Source organism: Zeus faber (assembly GCF_960531495.2).
Source record: "Zeus faber genome assembly, chromosome: 21".
In the NCBI taxonomy this organism is placed as follows: Eukaryota; Metazoa; Chordata; class Actinopteri; order Zeiformes; family Zeidae; genus Zeus; species Zeus faber.
This window is the reverse complement of record NC_137208.1, coordinates 2271217-2286876: the sequence shown is the minus strand read 5'-3', so window position 1 is coordinate 2286876 and position 15660 is coordinate 2271217. Positions and strand designations below refer to the sequence as shown.

Below are 15660 nucleotides of genomic sequence, written 5' to 3'. Positions count from 1 at the left end.
CTGGGTCTTTCAGCATGACAATGATCCCAAACACACCGCCCGGGCAACGAAGGAGTGGCTTCGTAAGAAGCATTTCAAGGTCCTGGAGTGGCCTAGCCAGTCTCCAGATCTCAACTCCATAGAAAATCTTTGGAGGGAGTTGAAAGTCCCTGTTGCCCAGCGACAGCCCCAAAACATCACTGCTCTAGAGGAGATCTGCATGGAGGAATGGGCCAAAATACCAGCAACAGTGTGTGAAAACCTTGTGAAGACTTACAGAAAACGTTTGACCTCTGTCATTGCAAACAAAGGGAATATAACAAAGTATTGAGATGAACTTTTGTTATTGACCAAATACTTATTTTCCACCATAATTTGCAAATAAATTATTTGAAAATCAGACAATGTGATTTTCTGGATTTTTTTTTCATTCTGTCTCTCATAGGTGAGGTGAACCTATGATGAAAATAACAGGCCTCTCTCATCTTTTTAAGTGGGAGAACTTGCACAATTGGTGGCTGACTAAATACTGCCCCACTGTATATACACTTATATATACTGTTATATGCTGAGATATATATATATATATATATATATATATATATATATATACTGTTATATAGTGTTTTATATGCTGTTATATACACTGTTATATATACTGCTATGTGTTGTTATATATATATACTGTTATACAGTATATGTTGTTACATGCTGTTGAAAGCTGTTTTATATACTACCTTTAACCTATGACACCTATTATACACTGTTAATAACACTGTGATAGAACCTATGACACTGTTATACACTGTATAACAATATTAATTTGATTTTAATCTTTGGATCAACTTTGAAAATGCTTTTAATTGTTCAACACATGTATTTTTTGAAATATACAATCTCAATTTGGGAAAACTTAAAAAGTCAGATTTTTGAGCCAATACACGCGTAAAGAAACCTAAAAAGCATCAATTTGAAAGGCGAGCATGTCTGCTTTAGAGTTGGGATCATCTTCCTCACCGCTCCACACAGTGAGTTCTGTTTCACGCTCCGCTCCTACAACGGAGCCTTCACTCCCACATGGAAATATATCTATGTAAATATTTTGTACATGTAAATTAATCTCCAACGTTTATATTTCTTTCTTCCCACGGCTGCATGTGAAATAAAGTGCAGTTCATCACATCATACCTGTATTCAAAATTAAAATGTAATTACAAAAATAGTGATGATAGTAATAACAACAATAATAAAACATTAAATGATCATCATAAAATTAAATAATACTTATAATAATAACAACAATAATACTACTACTACTACTACTAATAATAGCAGTAATAATACTGCTACTACTACTACTACTACTAATAATAATAATAAGAATAATGAAAATAATAATTACAATACTATTACTACTACTACTAATAATAACAACAATAATAATAATAGCAGTAATAATACTACTACTAATAATAACAATAATAATAATTATAATAAATATGGCTGCAGGCAGCAATACACAGGGTCCAATATTAACACCAATTACAAATTTTCTAGTTCCCATGAAACGCAGCATCAGTTTGTGCTGTTGCTCGTCTTAACATCTGCATTACCTCTAAAACAAGTGAAATTTTCACAGTTTCCATTGAACGCAGCATCGACTGATGTAATGACACGGTGAGTCCTGGTGACACAGAATTAATAATACAAACATCCCCTTGTCGTGTGTTATGACTTTATTCTAAAAATTAGAAGGTGTCTGTCTACTTCCTGTCAGGTCCCTGTCCACTTTCTGTCAGGTCCCTGTCCACTTACTGTCAGGTCCCTGTCTACTTCCTGTCACATCTCTGTCTACTTCCTGTCAGGTCCCTGTCTACTTCCTGTCAGGTCCCTGTCTACTTCCTGTCAGGTCCCTGTCTACTTCCTGTAGTCCACAGAGTCCTGCCTCACGGTGTCTCTGTGGAAGGAAATCACTCCGTGTGACCGTTCCATTCAAACGGATTCAACACTGCATGTCCCTCACAGACTTTTCATCAACTTTTTTAACTTTTGGGACTAAAATAAACAATTTGGACCCGTAGCTCTGGAGCTGCAAGCGAACCCCATGTGAGGTCACAAACACAGAATATGTTTTGTTGTGTTTTCCACTCCTACACTTTGTGTTACGACTGGATCCAATGCTGCAAAATAAGAACACGGCACCGGGTTCAATGGATCACAATGAGTTTATACGTTTATACACATTTCTAATGAATTGGATGATGATGGTAGCTCAGGCGGTAGAGCTGGTGGTCTAGTGATCTAAAGGTTGCTGGTTGGATCCCAGGCTCCTCCTGCTAGCATGCTGTAGTGTCCTTGAGCAAGACACTTAACCCCTAATTGCTCCTGATGGCTGCGTCCGTCGGTGATTGAACAATTGTAAGTCGCTTTGGATAAAAGCGTCTGATCGATGTAATGTAATGTAATGATGTCACAAAGCGTCTTACGCCACAAACTCATCTCGCTCCACCTCCTAACCTCAACTTCTACAACCTTGGTGTGTCAGTGAAGCACCAACGTTCTGTACTTCCAGTCAAATTTCACTGGCTTTTCAGTAATTCCTGCTTTGAATGTGGATTTCATTTTCAATGTCCCTTGTATATGTGTTTTAAAAAATAGTAGTATGTGGTGTGGGGTTGGTGTGGTTTTCAGCAGCCACACCTGACCTGGATCAAGGTGATTGGGATCAGTGTGGTTGCACACCTGTTGCTCGTTGGGTGGTCTAACAGCAGCAGGTAAATCCCCCATCCCCACACTCACTCAGGAGAGAAGCCCTGTCATGACATGTTCCATCTGCTCCAGCTGGCCCACTCTCTACAATAAACTGGGTCTACAACCCCTCGTCTTCTGTGTCTCTGTGCCCGGGTTCCCTGAAACGCAACTTGGGTGGCAGGTGATAGAAGAAACTGCCACATAGTAATAACTAGTAGCAAAAACTAAATGTTGGTACAAGAAGCAAATAATTCAATCAAATTACTGCTAACATGTGTTTGTGTGTGTGTGTTTGTGTGTGTGTGTGCAGGCGGTGAAGTTCGAGCCATACCACGACAGTGCATTGGTTCGATTCCTGCTGAAGAGAGCGCTGAGGGTAAACTTTCTCTCTCACTGTGTCTTTTAGTTTCTCTCTACCTCTCTCCCTCTGGGGATGGTAGCTCAGGCGGTAGAGCAGGTGGTCTAGTGATCTAAAGGTTGCTGGTTGGATCCCAGGCTCCTCCTGCTAGCATGCTGTAGTGTCCTTGAGCAAGACACTTAACCCCTCATTGCTCCTGATGGCTGCGTCCGTCGGTGATTGAACAATTGTAAGTCGCTTTGGATAAAAGCGTCTGATCAATGTAATGTAATTCTGTAAGTAATTCTCTCGCTCCCTCTCTCTCTCTCTCTCTCTCTGTTACTGTTTCCAAGTATCGGTAATTATGCAGAAAGCTAATTTAATAACATTAAATAAATAATGTCAATAATGACATAAAGTTTAAGAGCATAAAACGTGAATTTTTATATTTCCTTGATTTGGTGATTGTAATGTTTTTTTATGTAAACCTAATCCAGCCCAGTAATAAGTAATAAATAAATAAATAAATAAATTAATTAATTAATATTTACCCCCCTGCAGAGCAAGCGGATCGGCCACTTCCTGTTCTGGTTCCTGCGCAGTGAGATCGTGCAGTCGCTGCATTACCAGCAGCGCTACGCCGTCCTGCTGGAGGCGCTACTGCGCGGCTGCGGGGATGCCATGCTGCACGACTTCAGCAAGCAGGTGAGAGACTTGAAGATAACGTAATATGAGGTAATGTAAGGTAAGTTAATATGAGGTTGATAGGATATAAAAAGATAAGGTAAGATAAATTAAGGTAAAGTAAGGTAATATGTATGTGACAAATAACCTTTTCATCTTGAATCTTGAATATAAGGTAAGATAAGGGAGGTAAGGTAGGTAAGGTATGGTAAGGTAAGGTAAAGTAAGGTGTGGTAGGTATGGTAGCTAAGGTAAGGTTAGATAAGGTAGGTAAGGTCAGGTAAGATAAGAAAGGTAAGGTAAGTTAATGTAGGTCAGGTAAGATAAGGTAGGTAAGGTCAGGTAAGATAAGAAAGGTAAGGTAAGTTAATGTAGGTAAGGTAAGGTAAGATAAGGTAGGTCATGTAGGTAAGGTACGTAAGGTAAGGCAAGGTGAGGTAAGATCAGGTAGGTAAGATAAAGTGAGGAAAGGTAAGATAGGGTAGGTAAGTTAAGGTAAGGTGTAATATAAGGTAAGGTAAGTGAAGATAAGGAAAGATAGGTGAGGTTAGGTAGGTAAGGTAAGGTGAGGTTAGGTAGGTAAGGTAAGGTGAGATAAGGTAGGTAAGGTAAGGTAAGGTAGGTAGGGCATGGTGAGATAAGGTAGGTAAGGTAAGGTAGGTAAGATAAGGTAGGTAAGGTAAGGTGAGACAAGGTAGGTAGGTAAGGTGAGATAAGGTATGTAGGTTAGGTAAGTAAGGTAAGGTGAGATAAGGTGAATAAGGTAAGGTAGGTAAGATAAGGTAGGTAAGGTAGGTAAGGTAAGCTAGCTAAGGTAAGGTGAGGTAAGGTAGGTAAGGTAGATAAGATAAGGTAGGTAAGGTAGGTAAGGTAAGGTGAGATAAGGTAAGGTGAGATAAGGTAGGTAAGGTAAGGTAGGTAAGGTAAGGCAGGTAAGGTAAGGTAGGTAAGATAAGGTAAGGCAGGTAAGATACAGTAAGGTAGGTAAGGTAAGGCAGGTAAGGTAAGGTAGGTAATGTAAGGTGAGATAAGGTAGGTAAGTTAAGGTAAGGTAAGATGAGATAAAGTGGGTGCATGGGGTTGGTTGGGGAATAGTGATAAAGTTATTTACACTACAAACTCTTATTGATCTAAAAATTCAGATTATTAATATATGTGAATTATTATCTAAGTAAGTGTGTGATCCATGCTGTGTGGAGGTGGAGGTGACGGAGGCTCTGCAGAGAGTGACGAGGGAGATCAAAGCCATGTCAGCCGACAAGTACGACGTGTCGGCTCAAGGTGAGAAGATATATATATCTATCGATTCTATATCTATACTAAGATGCTATATCAACTGATTCTATATGTATACCAAGATTCTATATCTACTGATTCCATATCTATACTAAGATGCTATGTCTAACGTATGTATATAAATATATATATATATATATATATATGTGTGTGTGTGTGTGTGTGTGTGTATGTATATACATATATATGTATATATATACCAAGATTCTATATCTATCAATTCTATATCTATACTCAGATGCTATATCTATCGTTTTTATATATATATATATATATATATATATATATATATATATATATATATATATATATACAGTACACCAAGATTCTATATCTATCGATTCTATATCAATACAACAAATCTATATCTATCCACTGGTTCCATATCCTACACCAAGATTTATGTTTATACGATTGTATATCCACACCCTCCCCCTGCTACAGTCGTCCTCCAGCTCCGTCACAAGTTGGATTCTCTGCAGTCGTCTGGTCTTCCTCAGAACTTCAGGGTTCCATACGACCCAGGACTGAGAGCAGGAGCCCTGATGGTGCACACACACACACACACACACACACACACACACACACACACACACACACCTATGGAAACACACACACAGAAACACACAAAACAAAATCCATAAAACTGTCATGCAAAGAGGTGTGTGTGTGTGTGTGTGTGTGTGTGTGTGTGTGTGTGTGTGTGTGTGTGTGTGTGTGTGTGTGTGTGTGTGTGTGTGTGTGTGTGTGTGTGTGTGTGTGTGTGTGTGTGTGTGTGTGTGTGTAGACGGAGCAGTGTAAGGTCATGGCCTCCAAGAAGAAACCTCTGTGGCTCCAGTTCAGACGTGCCGACCCGACCAGCGTCTGCAGCGACGCCATCGGGATCATCTTCAAGGACGGAGACGACCTGAGGCAGGACATGCTCATCCTGCAGGTGGAGCTATAGCACAATATATAACATCAAATAACATAATATAATAATATATTATAATATTATTATATATTATAGCATAATATAATTTGATGCATTATTATATAATATTATATTATACTGTCGTTTTCCTCTTTGTGTTGCTCCCGTTAGTGGTGGCCACAGCGGATCATCTGCCTTCAACACCTTCTGTTCTGTGCATCTTCCTCCCTGACACCACCCGCCTGCATGTCCTCCCTCACCACCTCCATCAAGCTTCTCTTTGGCTTCCTCTTTTCCTCTTGCCTGGCAGCTCCACCCTCAGCCTCCTTCTCCCAATGTAACCCTCATCTCTCCTCCACACATGTCCAAACCATCTCAATCTGGCCTCTCTCACTTTTCCACCAAACTGTCCAACCTGAGCTGTCCCTCTAACGTCCTCATTCTTAATCCTGTCCATCCTTGTCCCTCCCAATGAAAACCTTCACATCCTCAACTCTGCCACCTCCACCTCATCCACCTGCCTTTTAGTCAGTGCCACCGCCTCTAAACCGTACAACATGGCTGCTCTCACTACCGTCCTGTACACCTTCCCCTTCACTCTTGCTGGAACCCTTCTGTCACAGATCCCTCCAGGAACTCTTCTCTACCCACTCCACCCTGCCTGTACACTCTTCTCCACCCGCTCCACCCTGCCTGTACTCTCTTCTTCACCTCTCTCCCGCACTCTCCGCTGCTTTGGATGGTCGACCCCAAGTACTTGAACTCATCCACCTTATCCACCTCCATTGAGGCACATGTGTTCTGTCTTACTCCTGCTGACGTTCATTCCTCTTCTCTCTAATGCTGCCTCCACTTCTCCAGGCTCTCCTCCACCTGCTCCCTGCTCTCGCTACAGATCACAATGTCATCCACGAACATCATAGTCCACAGAGACTCCTGCCTGATTTCATTGGTAACCATCACCACTGCAACAAGAAAGGGCTCAGAGCTGATCCTTGATGCAATCCCACCTCCACTTTGATGCCGTCGTCACGCCTACTGCACACCTTACTACTGTCTACTGCCCTCGTACATATACTGTACCACTCTTAAGTACTTCTCTGCCACCCCTGACTTCCTCATGCAATACCACACTTCTCTCTCGGCACCCTATCATACGCTTTCTCTAAATCCACAAAGACGCAGTGCAACTCCCTCTGGCCTTCCCTGTACTTTTCAATCAGCATCTTGAAGCAAACATGTCATCTGTAGTACTCTTTCCTGGCATGAAACCATACTGCTGCTCGCTGATCCCCACCGCTCCTCTTAACCTAGCCTCCACGACCCTTTCCCATAGCTTCATGCTGTGGCTGATCAATTTTATTTTTCTGTTGTAACTACAGCTCTGTACGTCTCCCTTACTCTTGAAGATGGTACCAGTACACTTCTTCTCCACTCCTCCGGCATCCTCTCCCTTTCCAGGATGGTGTTAAACTGTCTCGTTAGGAACACCATCGCCATCTCACCTAAACATTTCCATGCTTCCCCAGGTTTGTCACCTGGACCAACTGCCTTTCCACTCTTCATCTTCTTTAATGCTGTTCTCACCTCATCCTTACTAATTTGTTGCACTTGTTGATCCACTATCCCCACATCATCCACTCTTCTCTCCCTCTCATTTTCTTCATTCATCAACTCTTCAAAGTACTCCTTCCACCTTGTCAACCCACTCTCCTCACTAGTCAGCACATTCCCATCATTATCCTTCATCACCCTAACCTGCTGTACATCCTTCCCAGCTTGGTCCCTTTGTCTTGCCAATCGGTACAAGTCCTTTTCTACTTCCTTACTGTCCAACCTCTCATACAACTCCTTGTACGCCTTTTCCCTTTCCTTTGCCACTTCTCTCTTCACCTTGCGCTGCATCAGCTTGTACTCCTGTCTACTTTCTTCATCTCTCTGACCATCCCATTTCTTCTTCCCCAACCTCTTCTGCTCTATGCTCTCCTGTACTTCCTTATTCCACCATCAAAAGTCCATCCTACCTTCTTGGCGTCTCCCTCACCTCTTCTGCAGTTGTTTCCCAGTCACCTGGTAACCATTCATTCCCACCTATCGCCTGCTTTACCTCTTCCCTAAATTGCATGCAACACTCCTCCTTTTTCAACTTCCACCATTTTATCTTTGACTCTTCTTTCACTCTCTTCCTCTTCTTGGCCTCCAGAGTCATCCTACAGACCACCATCCAATGCTGCCTAGCAACACACTCCCCTACCACCCCTTTGCAGTCACTCATCTCTTTCAGACTGCACCTCCTGCATAAGATGTAGTCCACCTGTGTTCACCTTCCTCCACTCTTGAATGTCACCCTGTGTTCCTCCCTCTTCTTGAAATACGTATTCACAACAGCCAATTCCATCCTTTTGGTGAAATCCACCAACATCTGTCCTTCCACATTCCTCTCCTTGACACCATACCTACCCATCACCTTCTTCTCACCCATGTCTCTGATCCCTTGGCCAACATGCCCATTGAGATCTGCTCCAACGACCACTCCCTCTCCCTTGGGGACGCTCTCCACCACTACATCCAGCTCACTAAAGAATTCTTCTTTCTCTTCCATCTCACCCAACCTGGGGAGCATATGCACTGACCACATTCACTAACCCTAACCCCATCAATTTCCAGCTTCATGCTCATAACTCTGTTGGACACTCTGGTCACCTCCAAAACACTCTTGACATGTTCTTCCTTCAACACCATCCCTACCCCGTTTCTCCTGCCATCCACTCCATGGTAGAACCGTTTGTACCTGGCTCCGATACTCCTGGCCTTACTCCTCTTCCACCTGGTCTCTTGTACACATAGTACATCTACCTTCCTTCTCTCCATCATGTCAGCCAGCTCTCTCTCTTAACCCTTCATAGTGCCAACGTTCAAAGTTCCTACTCTCAACTCAACTTTCCTACCCTTCTTCCTCTCCTGTTGTCTCCGGACACGCCTTCCCCCTCTTCTTCTTCTTCGGCCGACAGTAGCACAATTTCCACTGGTATTCTGTTGGCTAACGGCACCATAAATTATACTGTAATATAATATAATAATATATGATATATTATCGTATAATATTATATAATAATGTATAGTAGTATTTAATATTTGATATAATACAAAATAATATAATATAATAGTATGATATATTGTAGTATAACATTGTATAATAATATATCATATTTGATATAATAAGATTTAATATATAATATGATATAATACATCCTAGATCCTGCTGATCATGGAGTCCATCTGGGAAGCAGAGTCCCTGGACCTCAACCTTCTCCCCTATGGCTGCATCTCCACCGGCAGCAGGATCGGTCAGTGGTGCTAATGCTAATGCTAACATGGTAGAAGGATGACCTTTCAGATGTAGTTTACACATGCTGACGTAGAGGACAGAATATGAGGACAGATGCTGAGGACAAATGTTGAGGACGGATGTTGAGGACGAATGTTAAAGACAGACCTTGAGGACAGAATTGAACAAAGATGTTGAGACAGATGTTGAGGGCAGATGTGGGGACAGATGTTGGGGACAAATGTTGAAGACAGATGTTGAAGACATGTTCAAGACAGACGCTGAGGACAGATGTTGACAGGGGATGGTAGCTCAGGAGGTAGAGCTGGTCGTCTAGTAATCCAAAGGTCGCTGGTTGGATCCCAGGCTCCTCCTGCTAACATGCTGTAGTGTCCTTGAGCAAGACACTTAACCCCTCATTGCTCCTGATGGCTGCGTCCGTCGGTGTTTGAACAATTGTAAGTCGCTTTGGATAAAAGCGTCTACTAAATGTAATGTAAATGTTAAGGACAAATGTTAAAGACAGACGCTGAGGACAGACGTTGAGGACAGAGTTGAAGAAAGATGTTGAGACAGATGTTGAGGACATACTCAGGTCCAAGGACCTTCCATGAGCCATCACCAGCCAGATGTAGTTTATATTTTTGGAGCCCAGGGAGGACATGGACTCACTCGGCCCTTGGAATGTTTCTGTCATTCTGAGGAGATCTGGATCAATCATTTTTGGGGGGACATTTTCTGGAGGGCGCCCCTAACCTTTGGGACCCCCACCCCCTCTCCCTGTCTCCCCCCTCCAGGTATGATAGAGATAGTGAGGGATGCCACCACCATCGCTAACATCCAGCAGAGGGTGGTGGGAAGCACAGGAGCCTTCAAAGATGAGATCCTCTACCAGTGGCTCAGAGAGAAGTGTCTCAGTGAGGACAAGGTAGGACCTGCCCCCCACACCTGTCCCCCATCTGTCCCCACATCTGTCCCCACATCTGTCCCCACATCTGTCCCCACATATGTCCTCAACGTCTGTCTTTAACATCTGTCCTTAACACCTGTCCTCAACATCTGTCTTCAACATCTGTCTTCAACCTCTATCTTCAACATCTGTCCTCAACATCTGCCCTCAGCATCTGTCCATGGTCCTCCTCACAGTCCTCCTCACGGTCCTCCTCACGGTCCTTCTCACGGTCCTCCTCACGGTCCTCCTCACGGTCCTCCTCACGGTCCTCCTCATGGTCCTTCTCATGGTCCTCCTCATGGTCCTCCTTATGGTCCTCCTCACGGTCCTCCTCACGGTCCTCCTCACGGTCCTTCTCATGGTCCTCCTCATGGTCCTCCTCACGGTCCTCCTCATGGTCCTCCTCACGGTCCTTATCATGGTCCTCCTCAAGGTCCTCCTCACAGTCCTTCTCATGGTACTCCTCATGGTTCTCCTCATTGTCCTTCTCACGGTCCTTCTCACGGTCCTTCTCATGGTCCTCCTCACGGTCCTCCTCACGGTCCTTCTCATGGTACTCCTCATGGTACTCCTCATGGTTCTCCTCATTGTCCTTCTCATGGTCCTCCTCATGGTGTTAGGAATATGGCCAGGGGAACCCAAATGCAGGACGCACACGGTTTTTTGAGTAGGTACAGGGTTTAAAGTGCAGACAGACAGGGAATCAAGAACAGGAAACAGATGGGGGATCAGGAACAGGCAGGGACTCAGGACAAGGAACAGGCAGGGACTCAGGAACAGGCAGGCTCTCAGGACGAGGAACAGGCAGGGAATCAGGAGCCAGGAATAGGCGGGAAGTCAGGAGCCAGGAACAGGCAGGGAGTCAGGAGCCAGGAACAGGCAGGGAGTCAGGAGCCAGGAATAAGCAGGGAGTCAAGACCGAGAGTTACAGAGGCACACACCCAGGAAACATGCACGACACATGCAGGAACGCATGCAATGATCTGACAGCGACAGAGTGGATGGCGACACGGTTAAATACCCTAGGAGTGACGAGGAAGGGGAAGACAGGTTGTAAGTGGCAGGGATGGGATTCCAGACAGACAGACAGAGGGAGCCAGAGAGGGCTAGAGGGACAGTGAGACAAATGGACCTAGAGCAGGGCATGATCCTGACACACGGTCCTCCTCACGGTCCTCCTCATGGTCCTCCTCATGGTCCTCCTCACGATCCTCCTCATTGTCCTTCTCAGGGTTCTTCTCATGGTCCTCCTCACAGTCCTCCTCATGGTCCTCCTGATGGTCCTACTCATGATCGTCCTCATGGTCCTCCTCACGATCCTCCTCACGATCCTCCTCATGGTCCTTCTCGGGGTTCTTCTCATGGTCCTCCTCATGGTCCCTCTCATGGTCCTCTTCATGGTCCTTCTCATGGTCCTTCTCATGGTCCTTCTCATGGTCCTTCTCATGGTCCTCCTTACGATCCTCCTCATGGTCCTTCTCAGGGTCCTCCTCATGGTCCTCCTCATGGTCCCTCTTATGGTCCTTCTCATGTTCCTTCTCATGGTCCTCCTCATGGTCCTTCTCATGGTCATTCTTATGGTCCTCTTCATGGTCCTCCTCACGGTCCTCCTCACGGTCCTCCTCAAGGTCCTTCTCACAGTCTTCCTCATGGTCCTCCTCATGGTCCTCCTCATGGTCCTCCTCACGGTCCTCCTCATGGTCCTTCTCATGGTCCTCCTCACGGTCCTCCTCACGGTCCTCCTCATGGTCCTCCTCATGGTCCTCCTCATGGTCCTTCTCATGGTCCTCCTCACGGTCCTCCTCATGGTCCTCCTCATGGTCCTTCTCATGGTCCTCCTCACGGTCCTCCTCATGGTCCTCCTCATGGTCCTTCTCATGGTCCTCCTCACGGTCCTCCTCATGGTCCTTCTCATGGTCCTCCTCACGGTCCTCCTCACGGTCCTCCTCATGGTCCTCCTCATGGTCCTCCTCATGGTCCTTCTCATGGTCCTTCTCATGGTCCTCCTCACGGTCCTCCTCACGGTCCTCCTCATGGTCCTTCTCATGGTCCTCCTCACGGTCCTCCTCATGGTCCTCCTCATGGTCCTTCTCATGGTCCTCCTCACGGTCCTCCTCATGGTCCTTCTCTCAGCCTGTGTTGGTTCAGTCCAGTTGTTGTTGTTGTTGCAGTTCCAGCAGGCAGTGCAGCGCTTCCTTCTCTCCTGTGGAGGTTACTGCGTGGCCACCTATGTTCTGGGCATTGGAGACCGACACAACGACAACATCATGATTACAGAGTCTGGTGAGATGACTTTCCCTAGTTACTAGTTATTTCCTCACTTAACGACCCAGTTGCGTTCCTACAACCAGGTCGTATAGCGAGGACCCGTGTTATTTCACGGTAAGGAGGCGTAGCTGGTATATAAAGTGTATATAATATATTTAGTGTATATAGAATATATAGTATATATCATGTATATCGTGTCTATAGTATATATAGTATATATCATGTATATCGTGTATATAGTATATATTGTGTATATAGTATAAAATGTGTTATTTCACGGTAAGGGGCCGCAGCGATTGAGAAAGCTAGTGTAGTGAATACTGACAGACTGCGGGAACGGGACTGAGAACGGTGATGAGATGAGATGTATATAGTGTATATCATGTACATAGTATATATAGTGTATATTGTATAGATAGTGTGTATATAGTATATATAGTGTATATAGTGTTTATTGTATATATAGTGTAGATCGTATATATAGCCGAAAGGAGTATATATAGTGTATATCGTATATATAGTATATATAGTATAGATAGTATATACAGTGTATATAGTATATATAGTATATATAGTGTATATAGTATGTAAAGTGTTTATAGTAGTGTAATTAGTGTATATATAGTGTACATAGTATATATAGGATACATAGTGTATATAGTGTCTATGGTGTATATAGTATATATAGTATACATAGTGTATATAGTGTATATAAAGTGTATATAGTGTGTATATATAGTGTGTATAGTATATTTACATTTACATTTAATCATTTATCAGACGCTTTTATCCAAAGCGACTTACAAGGGAGAATAACATTCAGCTACATTGCGACAGAGATTAGTGTAACAACAACATTCGTGTAACAATAAATACTGCAAGGTGGTGCTATTGTAGGTTAGGACAGGAGGTACTCACTGAAGAGCTGGGTCTTCAGGTGCTTCTTAAAGACAGAGCGAGGTCCCCGCTCTGGTCATTTTTGGCAGCTCATTCCACCAACGTGGAACTACAAATGAGAATAACCTGGATTGCTGTGGCTGTATGGCCGGCAGAGCCAGGCCACGCTCATTTGACGAGCGCAGCATCCGGGGGACAACATGTGCTCTTACAAGAGCAGTTAAGTAGGTGGAGCGTTCCCAGCAATCACTCTGTAGGCCAGCATCAGAGACTTGAACTTGATGCGGGCGGCTACAGGTAACCAAGCGGCTACAGGTAACCAAGCGGCTACAGGTAACCAAGCGGCTACAGGTAACCAAGGGGCTACAGGTAACCAAGCGGCTACAGGTAACCAAGCGGCTACAGGTAACCAAGCGGCTACAGGTAACCAAGCGGCTACAGGTAACCAGTGGAGCTCGATGAGCAGCGGAGTGACATGTGCCCTCTTTGGCTGGTTGAACACCAGTCGCGCCGTATATATCGTATATATAGTATATATAGTGTATATAGTATATAAAGGGTGATGAAATACTTGGTATTGTACACAGTGTACAATACAGACTCGTCAGAGAGCTGGTTGTAAGTCTGAACATTCGTTAAACAGGTTGTTAAGTGAGGAGTACCTGGATTACCACTTTTTATTAGTTATTTAGCAGTAGTCATCACTAGTTATTACTACTACTATCATTACACAGCACAGTGGTTATCTCTAGCGCTAGTAAGCACAATCACCAGATACTACCCAAATATACATCATAGTACTTGTTACACAGTGAAACTAATTGGACTGCCAACCCGCCCACAGGGAACCTGTTCCACATTGACTTTGGTCACATCCTGGGGAACTACAAGAGCTTCCTGGGCTTCAACAAGGAGTGGGTTCCCTTCGTGCTCACCCCAGACTTCCTCTACGTCATGGGCACCAGCGGCAAGAAGAGCAGCCCCCACTTCCACAACTTCCAGGTGGACTACTATCACTAGTTACCACTATCACTAGTTACTACTATCACTAGTTAGCACTATCACTAGTTAGCACTATCACTACTTACTACTATCACTTGTTACCACTATCACTAGTTACTACTATCACTAGTTAGCACTATCACTAGTTAGCACTATCACTACTTACTACTATCACTAGTTACCACTATCACTAGTTACTACTATCACTAGTTACCACTATCACTAGTTAGCACTATCACTACTTACTACTATCACTAGTTACCACGATCACTAGTTACTACTATCACTAGTTACCACTATCACTAGTTAGCACTATCACTACTTACTACTATCACTAGTTACCACTATCACTAGTTACTACTATCACTAGTTACCACTATCACTAGTTAGCACTATCACTACTTACTACTATCACTAGTTACCACGATCACTAGTTACTACTATCACTAGTTACCACTATCACTAGTTAGCACTATCACTACTTACTACTATCACTAGTTACCACTATCACTAGTTACTACTATCACTAGTTACCACTATCACTAGTTAGCACTATCACTACTTACTACTATCACTAGTTACCACTATCACTAGTTACTACTATCACTAGTTACCACTATCACTAGTTAGCACTATCACTACTTACTACTATCACTAGTTACTACTGTCACTACTTATTACTATGACTAGTTATTACTATCACTAGTTATTACTATCAGCAGTTACTACTGTCACTACTTATTACTATTACTCGTTTTTACTATCGCTAATAACTACTATCACTAGTTGGCACTATCACTACTTATTCTCTCTCTCTCAGGAGGTGTGTGTGAAGGCCTACCTCGCCCTTCGTCATCACACCAACCTGCTCATCATCCTCTTCTCCATGATGCTCATGACGGGTGGGATACAAACATTTACTATTGACATTAATATTATTCTGAGTAGTAGTAGTAGTAGTAGTAGTAGTAGTAGTAGTAGTAGTAGTAGTAGTAGTGGTGGTAGTAGTAGAAGTGGGTACGACCAGTAGTAGTTGGAGTAGGAGTAGTAGTAGAAGTCACTCTACTATTAGTAGTAGTACTATTAGAAGGAGTACTAGTTGGAGTAACAGTAGCAGTTGTAGTAACAGTAATAGTAGTGGTAATAGCAATAGTAGTAAAAGTAGTAGTAGTACAACTAACACTCGGATGGCTCCCTCTCTGGGAGCATTTTGGGAACCCGTCTCCCTCTCCCACGGCCCCGTTGGTAGCGGC

General features: G+C 43.8%; 1 protein-coding gene across 3 annotated transcripts in view; it reads left to right on the top strand.

The window, feature by feature from the left end:
• The window catches only part of pik3cg (phosphatidylinositol-4,5-bisphosphate 3-kinase, catalytic subunit gamma), a 35112-nt gene that overhangs the window by 18377 nt on the left and 1075 nt on the right, over positions 1-15660 (top strand). For 2 of the 3 annotated variants that reach the window (XM_080021982.1, XM_080021983.1), the window contains exons 14-23: positions 3041-3106; positions 3629-3772; positions 4951-5032; positions 5492-5595; positions 5835-5981; positions 9217-9307; positions 10086-10216; positions 12412-12523; positions 14250-14407; positions 15228-15309. In XM_080021982.1, coding sequence (XP_079878108.1) covers positions 3041-3106; positions 3629-3772; positions 4951-5032; positions 5492-5595; positions 5835-5981; positions 9217-9307; positions 10086-10216; positions 12412-12523; positions 14250-14407; positions 15228-15309 — 1117 coding nt within the window. The remainder of the gene's footprint in view (positions 1-3040; positions 3107-3628; positions 3773-4950; positions 5033-5491; positions 5596-5834; positions 5982-9216; positions 9308-10085; positions 10217-12411; positions 12524-14249; positions 14408-15227; positions 15310-15660) is intronic. The other variant, XM_080021984.1, reaches the window with a different exon arrangement.